Genomic DNA, 17,109 nt, shown 5'->3' with positions numbered 1-17,109 from the left:
TGAACAAATGTGTGTTTAAACAAATTAGCACTGCACAGCCGACATAGAAAATAAGGGCTGTAGTTAGGTAAATGAGTGCTGGAGAGTCTCTGGACATGTGAGCTGTAAGGAGGTAACCACATAGAATGTGCTGTGTGTGCAGTGTATGATGGGAACTACAGGAGTGGTGGTCAATAGGGGCCTAGCAGTTCATATTAGCCCCGGGGCCCTGAAACAAGAAAATCCAGCTATAAGCATTTGGTGTTCATCCTATATGATGGAGAGGAAAGCAGGAAGGTGCAAATAAAAAGGTTAATTTGTAACGTTTCAGGCTCCAGTTCTTACACAGTCTGGTAATATACTGATATTTAATGTGGCTCCAAATGTCTGCCAGGAATGAGTGATCGTACACTTTGATTCATCGATAGGGGGTTTGGTTATTTCTTGTATTTTATCACCTGTCATTGTATGCCTTTTGCTCTAACACACACTTTTAAGCTACATTTTAGGGAAGCCTTTTGTTAGAGAGTCACTGAAAGCACTGGTTATCTGCAACAAAGCAATAATTCAAGGGAATAAAGCTATTAGGAATATAATCTGGTCATTATCAGAGCAGTCTGCTGCTATACATGACATAAAACAAAACAATATGTCAGGGTCCATCAGTGTGAGATGATAAGTAGATTCAGTGCTGCCATTAACTGTTAATTGTATACTGACAGTCAATAGAAACTTTGAGGTAGAAATGTACGCAGAATTCTACTTGTAGGGGGGTTGTAATTATTCATTGTGGATTTACTGATGATCTAGTGCCCTGGTAGTTGAGATAATGATGAGTTGTCATTTTGTCATGATTCATTGCACATGGGTGGGTCACTTTGCAAAAGTGAACCAAATACACACCAAGTAATACTCAGTGAGTATCTGCACAATTTGAGAATGGGTTTTGAAGGTCTATATAAAGGCCCAAAAAAGGCCACCATTGTTAGTCCAGTGAACAGCATCATGCCGCGTCTATCACATGAACAACGTCTCTGGGCACTGGGTATGGTGGAGGCCGGTTTGAGCTACAGTGATGTAGCCAGGCGTATGGGCTGTTCCCAACCCACAATCAGAAGCCTGGTCCAAAGCATGCGCCGACGGATTGCTGCCTGCATCGAAGCAAATGGAGGCCATGCTCGGTATTGACTGTTGTGACTTTGTGTTTGGCGTTTTCTTTTGTGAAATTCTTTATTTTGATATCATTCTTGAAACTTTAGATTTTGTTTCTGTATGCCAATATTCTAAACAAATGATTCATGCAAAGAAAATCCAGTTTCGGGCTTCAAAATAAAAATTATGTTGAAAAATATGGTCTCAAAGTTTCTATTGACTGTCAGTGTACATTTGTAAAACTATACATTTCAAATAATTTCTAGATCTTTGCAAGCTGTTTTGATCACAAAGTATTGTTGAGTTGTAGATACACTGTGATCTGCAAGTTGTAATGTGTAAATGATTAAAAAAGGTATGATACTGAAATTGCCCATAATTTGCTTAAGAAATTTCAGGTTGTTCATCATCTTTTGTCAAAAGATTTCCTCATTAAATACGAACATTTTCAGAATGTACTTTTTTGTACTAAAACAAAGGGGGGTGTTTATAGTTGTTGGTATTTATATAGCTGTGATTGAACTGGTTCGGCCAACTTGAGATCACATTGGGCTGTATTGGTCCCCTGAACTAGGATAAGTTTGTGTTCTTCTTGTCTCTCAGATTCATCCTGTGATCAGATATTATGACCCAGTGGTTAGAGGAGGGATGCTGTAAAAGCCTATGATGAGCTCCACATCATCATGGCCTGAGCTCTGCTGTGTTTGCACATCTGCCCTTTGAAGGAGCCCTGCTAATAACTCCAGGTGCCTATCTGTAAACACCATCTCCATGACTGATTTGTGCTGGAGCGGTGCTCGCAGACGGAGCGTCGGCTCTCTCGCAGCTCTTCAAAGTATTGTTTTTGTATGAGCTGCTCCGACACTAAGCCCCGAAGAATTTCTCTGTTAGCTTTTCAGACAAGTTCCCACTCGCAGCCTGAGGTGAGGGAGCCAGAGTGTGCGGAGGCTGCTGGCTGCGGGGATCCGGGGAACCGCAGGGGCCATGAAGGGCTCCATGTGGAGGAGCTCCGGGACACAGAAAACCCACTAAAACCCTCCCAACCCGCCGTGTTGGACTTTAACACTTCTTCTGGGGTTGTTCAGTGTCCCATAACTGCCACTAAACAGCCGGAATGAGCGCTGACTAAGGCCGGCCAGAGCTGACATAGTAGCGGGATGTTTACTCTGTATCGTCCTTGGAGAACTCAGACACGCCGAAAAAATCCACCGGCCGCCGCACTCCGCCGTGTCCGTCCGCGCATTCCACAGGCTGCTGGTACAACAAAATAGTGCGGTTGCCTAAACGACGCAGTTTAAGTCGATTAACGACACTTACAAACGTTTCAAACAGTTTTGGATGAAGTAATCCAGTAGAAATCAGTGTAATAATGCTCTATTACAAATAGAGCTCTGCATTTGAGTGATAAATATGAACTCAGAAAGCATAAATTAGCGAGAAGGTGGACCAATATTGTAAAGTATTGTACTATTATTGATGCAATAACATGTAAGAACTATTTTAATGTTGTTGATGGATTTATTTTTATGCTGTTGGGTAGGTTATGCCTCGACAATGTGCCATATTGAGGAAATCTAAATTTGCACACACGCAAAAAACAAAAACAACCAAAAATGTAAATATGAACTGCCATCAGAAGTTTATAAATGTCCTTATTTTTGAAAGAAAAATATATTTTTCTTCAATAGAGATAACATTAAATTAATCAGAAATCCAGTCTAGACATTTCTAATGTGGTAAATGACTATTCTAGCTGGAAACGGCTGATTTTTAATGGAATATCTCCATAGGAGCACAGAGGAACATTTCCAGCAACCATCACTCCTGTGTTCTAATGCTACATTGTGTTAGCTAATGGTGTTGAAAGGCTAATTGATGAATAGAAAAGCCTTGTGCAGTTATGTTAGCACGTGGATAAAAGTGTGAGTTTTCATGGAAAACATGAAATAGCCTGAGTGAATCCAAATTTTTTAAAGATAGTGTAAATGTCAGCTAATGTAATCAACTGAAAAGTGCAATATTTTCCTCCTACTTGATTGGAGTTTAAGCATCACAGGATAAAAATACAAGTGCCCTCCCCCAAATTTACTCCATGACCTGTTGAAAACATTACAGCTTGTATTACCATCAACTGCACAAAAGAAAACACTATCGAGAAAGCAGAATGTTTTGGTTTCAGCCGCAGTTAAAAGAGGAAAAACAACGTCAAAATTAAGTTTCTTTAAAATGAAAACAGAAATGCTTATATTGGTGGTTTACCTCGGTGGTCACTTTACACTCCAAGTTGGTGCCAAACCACAGCCACATGAATGCATCTGTATCTAGAGCTCCATCACAATAAACATTAACCTAATGCTTAGTCACTGTTACAGTCACAGGGGCTGGGTAACTCTTTTGGGAAGCCTGGGGCAAAAATAAGCTGTGGGCCCCTCTTGACCCCCCTGTTTTTCCCACACTCGTGGTGCAGTGTGCATAGTTGCTGGTTGTCTGTTTAAAGAAGGCACAGTCTGCACACATAAACTCCTATCAAAGCATACAGGAGGAAACAGCGGCATATAGATAATGGATATATGGATGGACGGATGTCATGCAGTAGATTCACAAATGGGGAATGTGAGTGGCTGCAGATTTGCCACTATTTCCTATATAAAATGACTTTTCTTTGTCACATACCATAACGGTGGAGCACAGAAATGTCACAAATAAGTGCATTTTTGCAAATTAGAAACTGTACAGGAGTGTGCACCATGTCCTTTCAGCTCCTCCTAGAATACATATCTGCAAAATAAATTCATGTGGTTCCAGGCAGTGTTTTCTTTGCAGTTCTTCCTCTGCAGCGGAGTATTTACAAGGCTGTAATTAGAATTATTGTGGACTGAAGCTGCTGCCCCACCCTTCCCACCATTGACTAAAATCAAAAGGTCAGATTTTCCCTTTTGCCTTTTATCGTGTCTCACTTTGTGATGCCTTTGTGAGCATTTCAAGGTTGTACTATAAACAGCGTGACTTCAGGAACCCCAGTGATGGAATGTAACTAAATAGATTTACTCAAGCAATGTATTTATGTGCATTTCTGTGTACTTTATATTTTACTTCTCACCTTCATCTCAGAGAGAAATATTGTACATTTTACTGCAATGCGCCTCTTTGATACTGGTCACCTTGTAGAGTCACAAAATTACAATTAACTGATAAATTGTAATATACTATGATAGTTAAAGCTACCAGGAAGTATATAAAGTAGTTTGTAATGTTCACACCTTAATGCAGCACTAGTTAGAATTCTGAGATATAGTATTTTAGAATGACTATGCCTGCATGATGAGTATGATTTAGTTGTATTTTGATGCTACAGCTTATGTAATGTTACTTAAGTAAGATTTAAATGCAGATTTAAATGCAGAGTGGGACTGTGGAATTGCTACGTTTACCTAAGTAATGTCTGAACTGGTGATTACTGACTTCCATCACTTTAGACATGACCTCAGAGGTGGTTATGGCCTAAGGAAAGCTGAAGTCATCATTTAAAGGAGGAGAAGTTGTGAACAAAAACCGAAAAATGTTGTCATTGAAAGTTTTTTTTTAAATTTAAAAACTAACTTTCAGGTGAAAATGAAGGTCAAAGGACATTTTTTTTATTTATTTTTATTTTTTAATTGAATCTTTTTGGTGGAGAGCAGGTCCCTGTGGAGTGGGCTCATCATCCTCTCCGGGAGTTTTGCGTATGAATGACGAAACAGCCATGGCTGGAGGAAAGGTGTTCCGGCTGCTGGAGCCGCCGCTCACTGATAAAGGAAGAGGGACGCGTCAAGCTGAACGTATCAGCAGAACGACAAGTAACGGCTGTTACGTGTTGTGTCAACAAAATAAAAGCAGTTACATCGCCGCTTTGTAAATGGAAGTGAATAAATACGAACTTTAGCGGGTTTATGATCATAAAACTGCGTTTGAAAAATAACCTGAAAGTCATCCGTTTCATATAAGTCGGAACGAAAGCTACAAAGCGGCTCAGTCGAGTGTTTGCTGAATTTAAATATCACAGCGAGCAGAAGAGGGTTTATTTTGAAAAGCACTAACAGGAACTAGCTCCTTCCGCTGCTGCTAACTGGACGGCGTTGTAAAAAGAGGGGGAGGTAAGTCATTATTTAGGGGGAAGAAAGAAAGAAACAAAGTTGTCGACCGTGCAATGCACACGGGGAGGGATTTTATTTATCTCGAGCGACTCGTTTAGCCCAGCACCGGTCTGCTGGGGAGGAACTGTAACGGAGCGCCGGTTTCCCCTCATTTCCTCCTCTCTCTCCAAACTTCTCCGCTACTATTTGGCCCTGTCCCGGACAGGATTGGTGCTGTGAAAACGGGAATGATAAAAGCAGCGGAGCTCAGGCGGATGGACGGACGGACGGAGGAGGCTGCTAGCCAGAGTCGTGCGTGTGTGCTCTCTAGTTAAAGGTAATCGTGTGTGTTTTTTTTCCGAGTACCTTTCGCCCTGAGATGAATGGCAGAAGTTGGGTGAGTCGACTGTCTGTGCGCAAGCGGATTTATTTTCTCGTGTTCACTGGACCCACATGAAGGGGAGATCGCCTGCATCCTGCTGAAGCTCTGTCTGCTTTGTGCTGTTAAAAAAGAAAATTCAAAGTGAGAGACAAACCTCCGCTCAGCCCTGGATAACCACCACACCAGAGCAGCTTTACTCAAGCAGCTTCCAGACAGTTTAACACCGGAGGAGATGCAGATGTGGAGCCACATGAGGGTCCACAAAGGAGGCCCTCCACGACCATAGGTCACGGAAAAAGTGTCCTGGATTTACGTTTCTTCCATTTCCTGGCTGGATTGACTTGAAGTGTTAGTAACTGTCTAATAATCCCATGGATTCTGCCTCACCACAGCCTACCTGTGCCTGTGGATTTTCCACATGAGGGCAAACCAGATGACTCAGAGGACATAAGTCATGTAACCACCCTGAAATGTCTTAAAAGTCTTATTTATCTGCTCTGTATTTATTGAGTGTGTATATAAAGGGTCCTTTTTGTAGGTTTGAGCTAGATTCAAGGGTAGATTTATTTTTTTAATAACATTTCAACTGTTGTAGATTTACTTGAACATCTTTGTTCTGCTGTTTATCTACTCTACTGTATTAGAGCACATTATTCTGAAACCTAAAGGGAGTTGCTGTTAGACTCGACTCTGCCCGGGCAGGTAAAAAGCACAAGAAGGCTTCATCATGGACAGGCCGATCAGCAAGTTATTGGAGAAGTTAAAGCTGACAGACTCGGGGAGTGTGAAATTCCACAGTTCAAAGAAGAAACACGACTCTGCCAACAACTCGAACAACAGCAACGCCAACGCTGGCATCTCTGCTGGCAGCGGAGGGGGCAGCGGTCTGCCACCAGCTCCCAGCGCCACAGCTGCCTCGCCCTCAAGACCCGGCCAGTTCTCGCTTGCCTCTGCGACCACAAGCGATCCATGTGTTCCAGTGAGTGGGAGAGGAGGAGGAGGAGGAGGAGCAGGGATGGGAATGCCGCCCTCTCAGCTCCTCACCACACCTCCTACTTCCACCATACCTCCAGATGGCGAGCAGCCCATTCACCCTTCCACCTTGGCACCACTCAGGCGTCCCTCCCCCCAGCAGAGAGCTTCCCGTTACCTGGGCGACGGTGTGGATTCCCACCTGAGGCGCGAGTCCGGCCAGGGCCCTGAGAGCGACCCTCAGGGGGCGTTCGGCTCCAAGGCGTCCCTCAACCAGCGGCGCTACTCCCTGGAGCTCCAGCAGCTGGTCAGACGGCAGCAGCTCCTCTCCCAGCCGCCTCCTCTCTCCGTCCCCCCTCCGTACCCCGCTGCAGTGGGGTATGGGTCCGCACCCAGGGGTGGCGGGGGCGGCCTGGCGGAGCCCAGCTACCTCTCCGAGCCTGAGAGGCACAAACGCCTCTCTCTGCAGGAGGCTCTGTTCTACAAGCGCCTCAGCACCGGCAGTGAACTGTGGGAGAGCACCAGGCCCGCATCCCTGTCTCACCCACCGCATCGCCCGTCTGATATGACCGGAGGAGGCGTAGGAGGAGGCTTCTTCTACCCTCCAGGACCGACCCTGAGCCCGTGTTCATCCTTCAGCCTGCAGGAGTCCGTGCTGGTCAGCCCCAGGTCCAGCTTTGCCTCCAGCACCGCCAGCGGAGGAGGAGGTGGGAGTCCCATGGGGAGCCGCTGCAGCAGCAACCGGACCAGCGGCATCAGCTTAGGCTACGACTCCCGCTACTCCGCCTCCGGAGGCCTCCCTCCTCAGCAGCAGTCCCCCTCCGTGCAGGCTGGAGGCTCTGCGGTTGGTTATGGAGCTCTGGGCAGAGCGGGGGTGACCCCTGTGGAGGCCTGGACTCAGTACCTGGACGTAGGGATGCGACCAGGTGCACACGACAGCCGCCATTCCTACCCACCGGCGGTAGGAAGCCCGGCAGCGACATGCTACCAGGCAGGTCCAGAGTGGTGGGACGAGCAGCAGGCCGGGGTGAGAGGCAAAGAGGCCGGTGTGATGGGAGAGAGGGCCCGGTACTCTGATCTACCCGGCACCCGCTACCAAGAAGAGCTGACCCGACTGCTGCTGAGAGATGCAGCGTTGGAAGGCGAGGGGCTGCTGGAAGGCCTGATGCTGAAGGAGCAGTCCCTCGCCCTGACTGCTCTCTCCAAACCGAGCACAGCGCCAGTGGGGCCCTCAACAGCTGGAGGCCCGGTCAAACCTCTGGAGGACCAAGGAGCTGGAAGGGAGACCGTGGAAAACCGGCAGGAGTTCTTTGGTGAGATACTTTTATCAAATTTTCTGGCTGTGTGGTGGAAACAGGAAATAGGTGGATATTAACCCTCATTTTGTCCTCATTTACAGGCACCAAAAATATTGATTGCTTGTCTGAAAAAAGTCCTGAAATTCAGCAAAAAAATTCCCCAAATATCTGAAAATTTGCAAAACCTTCAGGAAGAAAATTCCAATAATTTCTTAAATTTCCCTTAAAAGTTTTATAAAAAAAATACTCCAAATTTGACTATAAAATTCTTTGAAATATTTTCAAAAAAATGAGTAAAAAGCTTCCCAAAAAATCATGAAAATATCTAAAGTGATTACATATATATCAGTAAAACTTCTGATATTTTCTTTTAAAAAATGTACAAAAAAAAATCAACCAAAATCCAGTGAATTTGCTGGATTTTGGTTGATTTTTTTTGTGAATATTCTTAAAGAAATATATATTTTTTTAACATTTCTTTTTTTCCACCAAAAAAGTGTTAAAAAATTTCCCAAAAATGTTGAAAATGTGGAAGTTTTCACTTTTTCCCACATTTTCAAACTTTAAACCGGGTCAATTTGGCCCAGAGGACGACACGAAGGTTATAAGTTTCTTTTAAAAGTTTTATTTAAAAAAAAAAAAAAAAAAAAAATCCCCCAAATTTGGCAAGAAAATTCTTGTAAATATTTTCTAAAAATGAGTAAAAATCTTCCCAAAAAGATAGTGAAAATATCTAAAATGATTATGTATATATCAGTAAAACTTCTAGTATTTTCTTTAAGAACATTCACATAAACATCAACCGAAATCCCGCAAATTTTTTTGTGCATGTTCTTAAAGAAACATTTTTAACATTTCTTTTTTTTCCCCATCAAAAAAATGTTTAAAAAATTTCCCAAAAATGTTGAAAATGTGGACATCAGAAGTTTCACTGTGAGAATATGTTTATTTCCCACATTTTAAAACGGGTTAATTTTGACCTGCAGACGGCACGAGGCTTAAAGGAGTTTAAACAGAGCTTCATTTAACACAAAATGTAAAATCACATCCTCTAATCTGAGCCAGTGCTGTCAGCATTCACACAGGACATCCCATGCATTCACAGAACGGTGAGCTGGGTCACCCAACATCTGCCCTCGCTGTGTTATTATTGCCATCCTCCTCACTGCCTGGTGTCAGATCACAGGTTTCTGTCTAAATGAAAGGCTTGTATGGATGGATGGACAGATTAATAGTTGAAAGAGTGTATGGATAGTTGGATGGTGCCACAGAGCCTGCAGAGACATGCAGGGTCCCAACACACAAAGCAGAAAAAGGGGGAGAAAGAAGCGCTCCGGCTTCAGATCCAGACAAGTAGAAGAAAGAAAAATGGACCACTAAAAGGTGCATATTGTTCACAAAAAAAAGCAGCGTTAAATCAGCAAAGCGGCAGGTATGTGAACAGTCACACCTGTAGCCACAGCGGCTGATGTTTGGGGCAGATGTTGCCAATTTGTGGCACACACAGAGGGCTAATGCAGCAGATCTACATGGCCATTAAAGTGCAACGTTCTGCTGTAACACTCAGACACAAATTACATGGTTGCATTTAAACACAGCTCCGGCCATTACTGTGAGTCAGAGGAGATTAGGGTCTGTGTGTGCAGCAGGGCAGGAGTGTGTTACGGTGGCTGGATGAATGTGTGTTTGTGTGTATGTTGTCTCTTCTGAGGCAGGGTGTGTTTCCCCCGAGTGACTTCAGGCCACAGTAACGCAGTGTGTGTGTGTGTGTGTGAGTCATGTGTGTGTGTGTGTGTGTGTGTGTGTGTGTATGTAACGCTGCCTTGGCGTGTGCAGGGGCGGTGTGCTGCAGCCTGTTTTTCTGCTCAGGTATGTGTGGCCCGAGGGGACATACAATACTGTACTCCTGTCAGCCATTAGGAAGGAATCAGAAGCCGTGAGCCGTGAAGACCGACGCTCCGAGCTTCAGCCAGCACGCACACCTGCCATGAGGCGTTACGCTGAGCAAAGGGGGGGGGGGACGGTTTTATGATTAACCCTCCTGTTGTCCTCATTTTAATTCCACCAGAAAACGTTCAAAGATTTCCCAAAAATGTTGAAAATGTGGACATCAGAAGTTCCACTGGGAAAATGTCTATTTTTTTTCCCACAATTACAAACTTCAAAAACGGGTCAGTTTTGACCCACAGGACAACAGGAGGGTTAAGAACACACACACACAAAGAATCAACCAAAATGCAGTGAAATTAGTTGGATTTTGGTTGATTTTTTTTTGAGTGTTCTTAAAGAAACATTAGCACTTTAACTGATATTTATGTGATCACTTTAGATATTTTTAGGATTTTTTTTTTGGAAGATTTTGACTCAATTTTTTAAAATATTTACAAGAATTTTCTTGCCAAATTTGGGGGATTTTTTTTCAATAAAACTTTTAAGGGAGACTTTTAAGGAATTATTGGAATTTACTTCCTCGTGGTTTTGCAAATTTTTTATAAATTTGGGGAATTTTTTTGCTGAATTTTATTTACAATATTGTTTGGTGCCTGTAAATGAGGACAACAGGAGGGTTAAAGAAACATATTTAACTTTTTTTTTTTCCACCAAAAAATGTTCAAAGATTTCCCAAAAATGTTGAAAATATGGACAGCATAAGTTTCACTGTGAAAATATGCATGTTTTCCACATTTTCAACTTTTAAAACGAGTCAATTTGACCCACAGGACGACACGAGAGTTAAAAAGAAAGTAAAAATGAACAAAAATATTCATTTCTAATCCTGGTTATGCACTCTGTCGTCCTGTGATTCGGCTTCTGAATTAGCTTTAGTTCAGCAAATACTTTATTTTATGTGGCTTTTATGATTTTCTTTGCTTGTTGGTGTCCATTTGGTTTGTCCCGTGTTTTTTTTTTTTTTATAAAAGATTCCTTCCCGGTCACAGTTTGTTATATATGCTGCAACTTCAGACATATTTTTAGAGTTGGAGTGTCGGCCCTTCTGGTTTCTGGCTTTGGCACAGACTCCGTTCCTAAATGTCGAAGGGACTGTCCAAGCTCGTAGCAGCACAGTGTAGGAATTCTTGATTTGTGTGGCACTCCCTCAGCCACATTAGAAAGGGGAGGGAAAAAACTCAGGCCAACCTTAAATAGATCACAGAAAGAGGGAAGCTCGGACCACCGCCGCTTTTCCACGGCGACTATGGAGCATATTTAGGCACAAATAGCAGGACTTTTTAAAAGATGCTGTGCTGTTTCCTAGAAGCAGGGTAGGTGTGTTATTGCAGCGAAACGGCAAACCTCAAACTTATGGAAATTTTGACCCAGAAAGGTTGATTATTTACCACAACAAAATGCCAGTGGAAACCTCAGAATAGCTGAAAAAAGGTTCCCAGAAAGTAACAACTGTCTTGTTAACCCTCCTCTTGTCCTCATTTATGGGCACCAAAAAATATTGTTTTCTTGTCTGAAAAAAATCCAAAAATGCAGCAAAAAAATGCCCCAAATTTCTGAAAATTTGCAAAATCTTCAGGAAGGAAATTAAAAGTCTCCCTTAAAGATTTTATTTTTTTAAAAAATCCCCAAATTTGGCAAGAAAATTCTTGTAAATATATTTTTTAAAATTAGTAAAAATCTTTCAAAAAAATCCTAAAAATATCTAAATTGATTACATATATATGAGTGAAGCTTCTAATATTTTCTTTAAGAACATTTACATAAAAATCAACCAAAATCCAGCAAATTTTGCTGGATTTTGGTTGATTTTTTGTGAATGTTCTTAAAGAAACATTTTTAACATTTCTTTTTTTTTTCCACCAAAAAATGCTCAAAATTCACAAAAATGTTGAAAATGTGGACATCAGAAGGTTTACTGTAAAAATCTATTTTTTTCCCACAGTTTCAGACTTTAAAACGGGTCAGTTTTGACCTGCAGGACGACACGAGGGTTAAATTAATGATTTGAGGAAGCAGCAAAAGTGATCATTTTTGTAATTTGCTAACTTTCTTGTTGCTTCTGAGGGAGTTATGGCTCCCAGCGTGAGGGGGGAAAAAGCAGTGCTATCATGTTAAATCTCCAAATTGCTCTAAATGTGGGGTTTAAAGTCAAATTTAAAGGCAGGTTCTTGGCTCCAAACTCCAGAAGAAAGAGTCGTGTATTTTCTGGAAGGTCTTGCCAATAAAAAAAAGGGAAGAAAAAGTCAGATCCGGTGGAGTTTCCCTTTAATAACAGAGCTTCGGCAGAGACGCTGGAGTGGATGAGCAAACAGGCTGGCATGGGTAGCTGGGTTTTAACTGTGTGAAAATCCCCGAGGTGGTGCGAACGAGAGGATTTACAAGTGTTGACACTTTGTGTGGAGTTGGGTTTCAGACACATTCTGCTGGAATGCGTCGTAAACAAAGCGCCGGGAGCCGCCGAGCGACGGCCCCTCCGCTAAATGTGTTGCGTTGTGTGTCTCCAGGAACCTGCGTGAAGTGTGGGAAAGGCGTGTACGGGGCGGATAACGCCTGCCAGGCTCTGGACAACCTCTATCACACTCGCTGCTTCACCTGTGTGTCCTGTGGTGAGTAGACCCAACCATGATGGGAAGCATTCATACGTCTCTAGTACACTTTTGCTCCGTTTCTCTCAAAAAAAAATAACATGTAGGATTAACATTTTCTCTTGCCCCTCTGCAGGACGCACCCTGAGAAACAAGGACTTCTACAACGTCAATGGCTCTGTGTACTGTAAAGAGGATTACATGGTAAGAGTTGAGGTCAAGGCGTGTTTTGTCATCTCAGACGTGTTCGGAGTCGAAGGATCGAGTTTGCGCCGCCGCTAATCTCTCTGTTTTAATTACAGTTTTCGGGATTCCAGGCTGCGGCTGAGAAGTGTAGCGTGTGTGGCCACCTTATTCTGGAGCAGGTGAGGGCTGCTGGTGTGTGTGGGAACGGGCCACATGTTCACAAACAGAAGAACAATTAACCCTCCTGTTGTCTTCATTTGCGGGCACCAAAAATAGTGTTTCCTTGTCTGAAAAAAAGTCCAAAAATTCAGCAAATAAATTCCCCAAATATGTGAAAATTTGCAAAACCTTCAGGAAGAAAATTAAGTTTCCCTTAAAGATTTTTTTTTTTTTTTTTTTTTAAATCCCACAAATTTTGCCAAGAAAATTCTTGTAAATCCTTTCAAAAATGAGTTAAAAAAAATCCTAAAAATATCTAAAGTGATTACATATATATCAGTACAACTTCTAATAGTTTCTTTAAGAACATTCACAAAAAAAATCAACCAAAATTCAGCGAAATTTGCTGGATTTTGGTTGATTTTTTTTTTGGGTAAATGTTCTTAAAGAAACATTTTTAACATTTCTTTTTTCCCACATTTTCATGCTTTAAAACTGATCCCTTTTGACCCGCAGGACAAAACGATTGTCAGTCTTTAACTCGCCTCGTGTCGTTTTTTATTTTTAGTTGTTTCCATGTCGTTTCCCACCATTCTTTTGAAGAAGCCCTCAGAGGATAGAGAAATTTGGTGACGTCCGTCCGTTGGCTCTTTTTTCGGTTTCCCACAGCAGATTTTCACTGGAATGTTTGCCTTGGGTTTTTGATAAATGAAGAAAAAAAAGCCTCGGCGGTGATTATCTCCAAACTTCTTACCATATTTGAACCGCATAATACCCATAATATAAATAGAAGGCTGTCAGCGTGTCTGTGGTCCACAGGCAATATTTTCTGCATGAGTGGCTCAACTCCAAGTTTTGGGGCCACAGATGTTTATCAGTTTTTAGGGGAAAAAAATGCATTCCTTTGAGACTCGGTAGCCTCGCTGGAAATGTTTGAAGTTGACGATTAAAATAAGATTTGCTGGATTTCTACTTTGGAAAGCAGATGGAATCACTTTTTTTCTGTATCAAATGAAAATGTGAGAGTGGTTTCTCTATCACTTGATTCTGAAATTCCTCCTCAGCTTCACAGCGTTTTAAAGTGAGTCTCGGCTCATTAGCTGCCTGCTTCATACCTGCACAGTTCTGGTTCACACTAGCTGATCTTACGGCATTGTTCTCAGCTGCAGCAGCCACCTTCAGGGGTTGGTAGAAAGCAAAAATAGAGCGAAAAATCCATTCAAAGGGTGCCCAAAGACCCCACATGTATAATAGTGTTGCTCTGTAGCTGCTGGTTGTTTAAATTTGCAACACTTTTAGCATGCTTAGAAGTAGAGTTGGAGTTTTGCCCCCAGCTGGTTAAAAACATCAATTATTGCAACTTTAAAATTACAAATGGACAAGTTTATTTACAGTGTTGATCTTTACAACTGTCCTGAGGATTTAATTCAGAATGTAGTGCTTCTAAAATTTGCCAAGAAATGCATTTCCTCTGTTTTTTTTTTTGTTTTTTTTTAAATGAATGCAAGTGATGGGAGGCAGAAATTAGTAGATCCTATGAGAAGTCGTGCTGGGTGGGAAGGAAAAGTTTAGAAATGGAAATTATGATTTTTAAAAATGGATTAGTGGAACTTAAACTTATTCCCAGGGTATGAGCAGACCACAAAATGCTTTTAAAATGTAAAAAGCAACAAATAAACGGTAAAATACAGCCACTAGAGGTGGGGAGAAAAAGGAGGCAAAAAATGATAAATTAGGGGAAAATAAAGAAAATACTGTAATTGCAATCAATGTAGCAACATTTAAAATTAGAACTGAAAATCTGTACGTATTTATCTACTTAGACGTATGCATTGACATATATACATAGACTACTGTTCAAAAGTTTAGGGTCAATTAGAAATGTGCTTATTTTTGAAAGAAAGACTTTTTTCAATGAAGATACCATTAAATGAATCAGAAATGCATTCCAGACCTGGTAATTAACTATTCTAGGTGGAAACAGCTGATTTTTAATAAAATATCTACACAGAGGAACATTTCCAGCAACCACCACTCCTGTGTTCTAATGCTACATTGTGTTAGCTAATGGCATTGAAAGGCTCATTGATGATTAGAAAACCCTTGTTCAGTTATGTTAGCACATGAATAAAAGTGTGAGTTTTCATGGAAAACATGAAATTGTCTGGGTGACCCCAAACTTTAATGGTAGTGTACATGTACATACCTAAAAGCACATATTTTCAGGGCCTGTAATTCTCTCTAAACAATCCCTGTCTGTCCTTGTCAGATCCTGCAGGCTCTTGGGAACTCGTACCATCCCGGTTGTTTCCGCTGTGTGATGTGCTCCAAGGCTCTGGATGGCGTCCCGTTCACCGTGGACCAACACAGCCACATCTACTGTGTTGCAGACTACAACAAGTGAGACTTACTATTCGTTTGTGACGCACCTGCAACATGAAACATGAAACTGTACCGTTGTTGTCTGCTGTCACTCCTGTTCCTCTCGGTAGTAATTAATAAATACTAGTAACTTTTCACTTAGTAAACTAACATTTATTCACATTCATGCCCTTATGCTCAAGTTAAGGTCCAGATTAAAGCAGCTATGGGGAAGTTTTATCCTTTTTATCAGGCGTTAAGTGTAACAGAGACATTTTAGAGTTTGGTTTTTGCATGTAAAAACTTCCTCCTGTCTTATTGCAGGACTTTCGCTCCCAAGTGCGCTGCCTGTTTACAACCCATCCTACCTACTGAGGTGAGTCACAGCAGTTTTATTCTCCGTGCACCTTGCTGCTATGAATTTTCCACTTAATAATCTATACGCCCCCCCCCCCTTAAATGATTGCACTTGTCTATTTGTTCCCCCACAAATAAAAACATAACAGCAGAGGGCTTTTATTTTGAAAAAACCTGCTCTATCAAAGGTGCAGCATTAAGGACGCATGCAGAGAAGACACAAACTGGTGCTTTAAAAATTCATCAGAAACCCTGCAATGAAGCGTTTAACCCATTTTTAAACCAGTGAATACAGCAGCGACAGAGATTTCAGTTTTTGTCAAGTTCTTTATGGCTCTAAATGGAATCAAAGCAAACAATTGCTGGCAAATAGTGTTCATTCAGACTCTGCGGACCTCTCTATCTTCCTGTTTTGTCTCAGGGCAGTGAAGAGATCCTCAGGGTCGTGTCTATGAACAAGGACTATCACTTTGAGTGCTACCACTGTGAGGTGAGTAATCTTCGGCTAATAACCCCCGATTTAAATTCCTATCCAAATAGCTCTTATCTCACTTTGGTTATGAAGTGGTTGGATAGGTGACCTCACTTCCTCTGCGTACATTCCTGCCGTTATCTGAGTATTTTCTTTCCCTTCTTTCCTCAGGAGTGTGGCAAGCAGCTCTCAGATAAGCCCGGCTCGCAGTGCTTCCCCCTGGACTCTCATCTCCTGTGCCACTCCTGTCACATGAGCAGAGTGTGCGCCACACATAACATTCCCCCTCACAACTCACACTGATCCGCCTCTATGCAGCTGTGGATTTTTAAGAAGAAAAAAAAAAAAGAGAAAGCTGGTCTTAATATGCTGTCGTTGTCTCGTGTGCTTTTGCTCAGTCGTAGGTCTTTTTCTTCAAGTTGAAACTGCTGATTTTCACACTTCCTTTTGTCTCCGACTTGGATCAGTCTCCTTTGCCACATGTGCTGCCTGCTGTACTTCTTGGACTATTACTGTACCATAGTTAAAAGGGAACATAAAAGAAACTACTGCTTTTTTTTTTTACCCCAATGTGGCTACTGTTTGCTGTAGAAGAACAAGGGATTTTTTTTTTTGCTAAAATGTTTTGTACATATGTTATTGCTAGCAAATATTTTGCACTTAAATTTGATTTTACTGTAAGAGATTTGTTACGTGAGTCTGTACAAGTTGGGGGAAAAACATTACTGTAATTTCTGTATGTTGTAATAAATATTTTCATTTGTGCTCACAATGGTCCAAGAGTCACCATTAGTTCACAGATTGGAATCTTTTAAACTGAACTTTCTCTTTTGTTAACCCTCTGCAGGTCAAAATTAACTCATTTTAAAGTTTGAAAATGTGGGAAAAAAATATATATTTTCACAGTGAAACTTCTGATGTCTACATTTTTGGGAAATTTTGAACATTTTTTGGTGGGAAAAAAGGAAATGTTTAAAACATTTAAGAACAATAACAAAAAAATTAACCAAAATCCTGCAAATTTCACTGGATTTTGATTGATTTTTTAAAATGTTTTTAAAGAAAACAGGTTTTACCGATACATTATATTGCCAAAACTATTTGCTCACCTGCTTTGACTCGCATATGAACATAAGTGACATCC

General features: G+C 41.6%; 1 protein-coding gene across 1 annotated transcript; it reads left to right on the top strand.

Annotated features, from left to right (window-relative positions):
* The first annotated feature begins 5,244 nt into the window (after positions 1-5,244).
* ajuba (ajuba LIM protein) lies at positions 5,245-16,737 on the top strand. Its single transcript, XM_022216179.2, has 8 exons — positions 5,245-7,910; positions 12,350-12,451; positions 12,567-12,634; positions 12,733-12,795; positions 15,045-15,175; positions 15,461-15,512; positions 15,915-15,983; positions 16,137-16,737. The coding sequence occupies exons 1-8, from the start codon at positions 6,353-6,355 to the stop codon at positions 16,266-16,268; spliced, it is 2,175 nt and encodes a 724-aa protein (XP_022071871.1). The 5' UTR covers positions 5,245-6,352; the 3' UTR covers positions 16,269-16,737.
* Positions 16,738-17,109: the final 372 nt, after the last annotated feature.

Source organism: Acanthochromis polyacanthus, chromosome 23 (genome assembly GCF_021347895.1).
Source record: "Acanthochromis polyacanthus isolate Apoly-LR-REF ecotype Palm Island chromosome 23, KAUST_Apoly_ChrSc, whole genome shotgun sequence".
In the NCBI taxonomy this organism is placed as follows: Eukaryota; Metazoa; Chordata; class Actinopteri; family Pomacentridae; genus Acanthochromis; species Acanthochromis polyacanthus.
The sequence above is the reverse complement of the archived record's forward strand: the minus strand, read 5'-3'. Positions and strand labels throughout refer to the sequence as shown.

What these genes read in the sequence shown, in the direction of transcription:
- ajuba (XM_022216179.2), top strand. Translation starts at nt 6,353, where the DNA reads ATGGACAGGCCGATCAGCAAGTTATTGGAGAAGTTAAAGCTGACAGAC. An exon ending in TGTGTTGCAGACTACAACAA is followed by an intron (nt 15,176 to 15,460) that starts GTGAGACTTACT and finishes GTCTTATTGCAG; the next exon opens with GACTTTCGCTCCCAAGTGCG. An exon ending in TTGAGTGCTACCACTGTGAG is followed by an intron (nt 15,984 to 16,136) that starts GTGAGTAATCTT and finishes TTCTTTCCTCAG; the next exon opens with GAGTGTGGCAAGCAGCTCTC.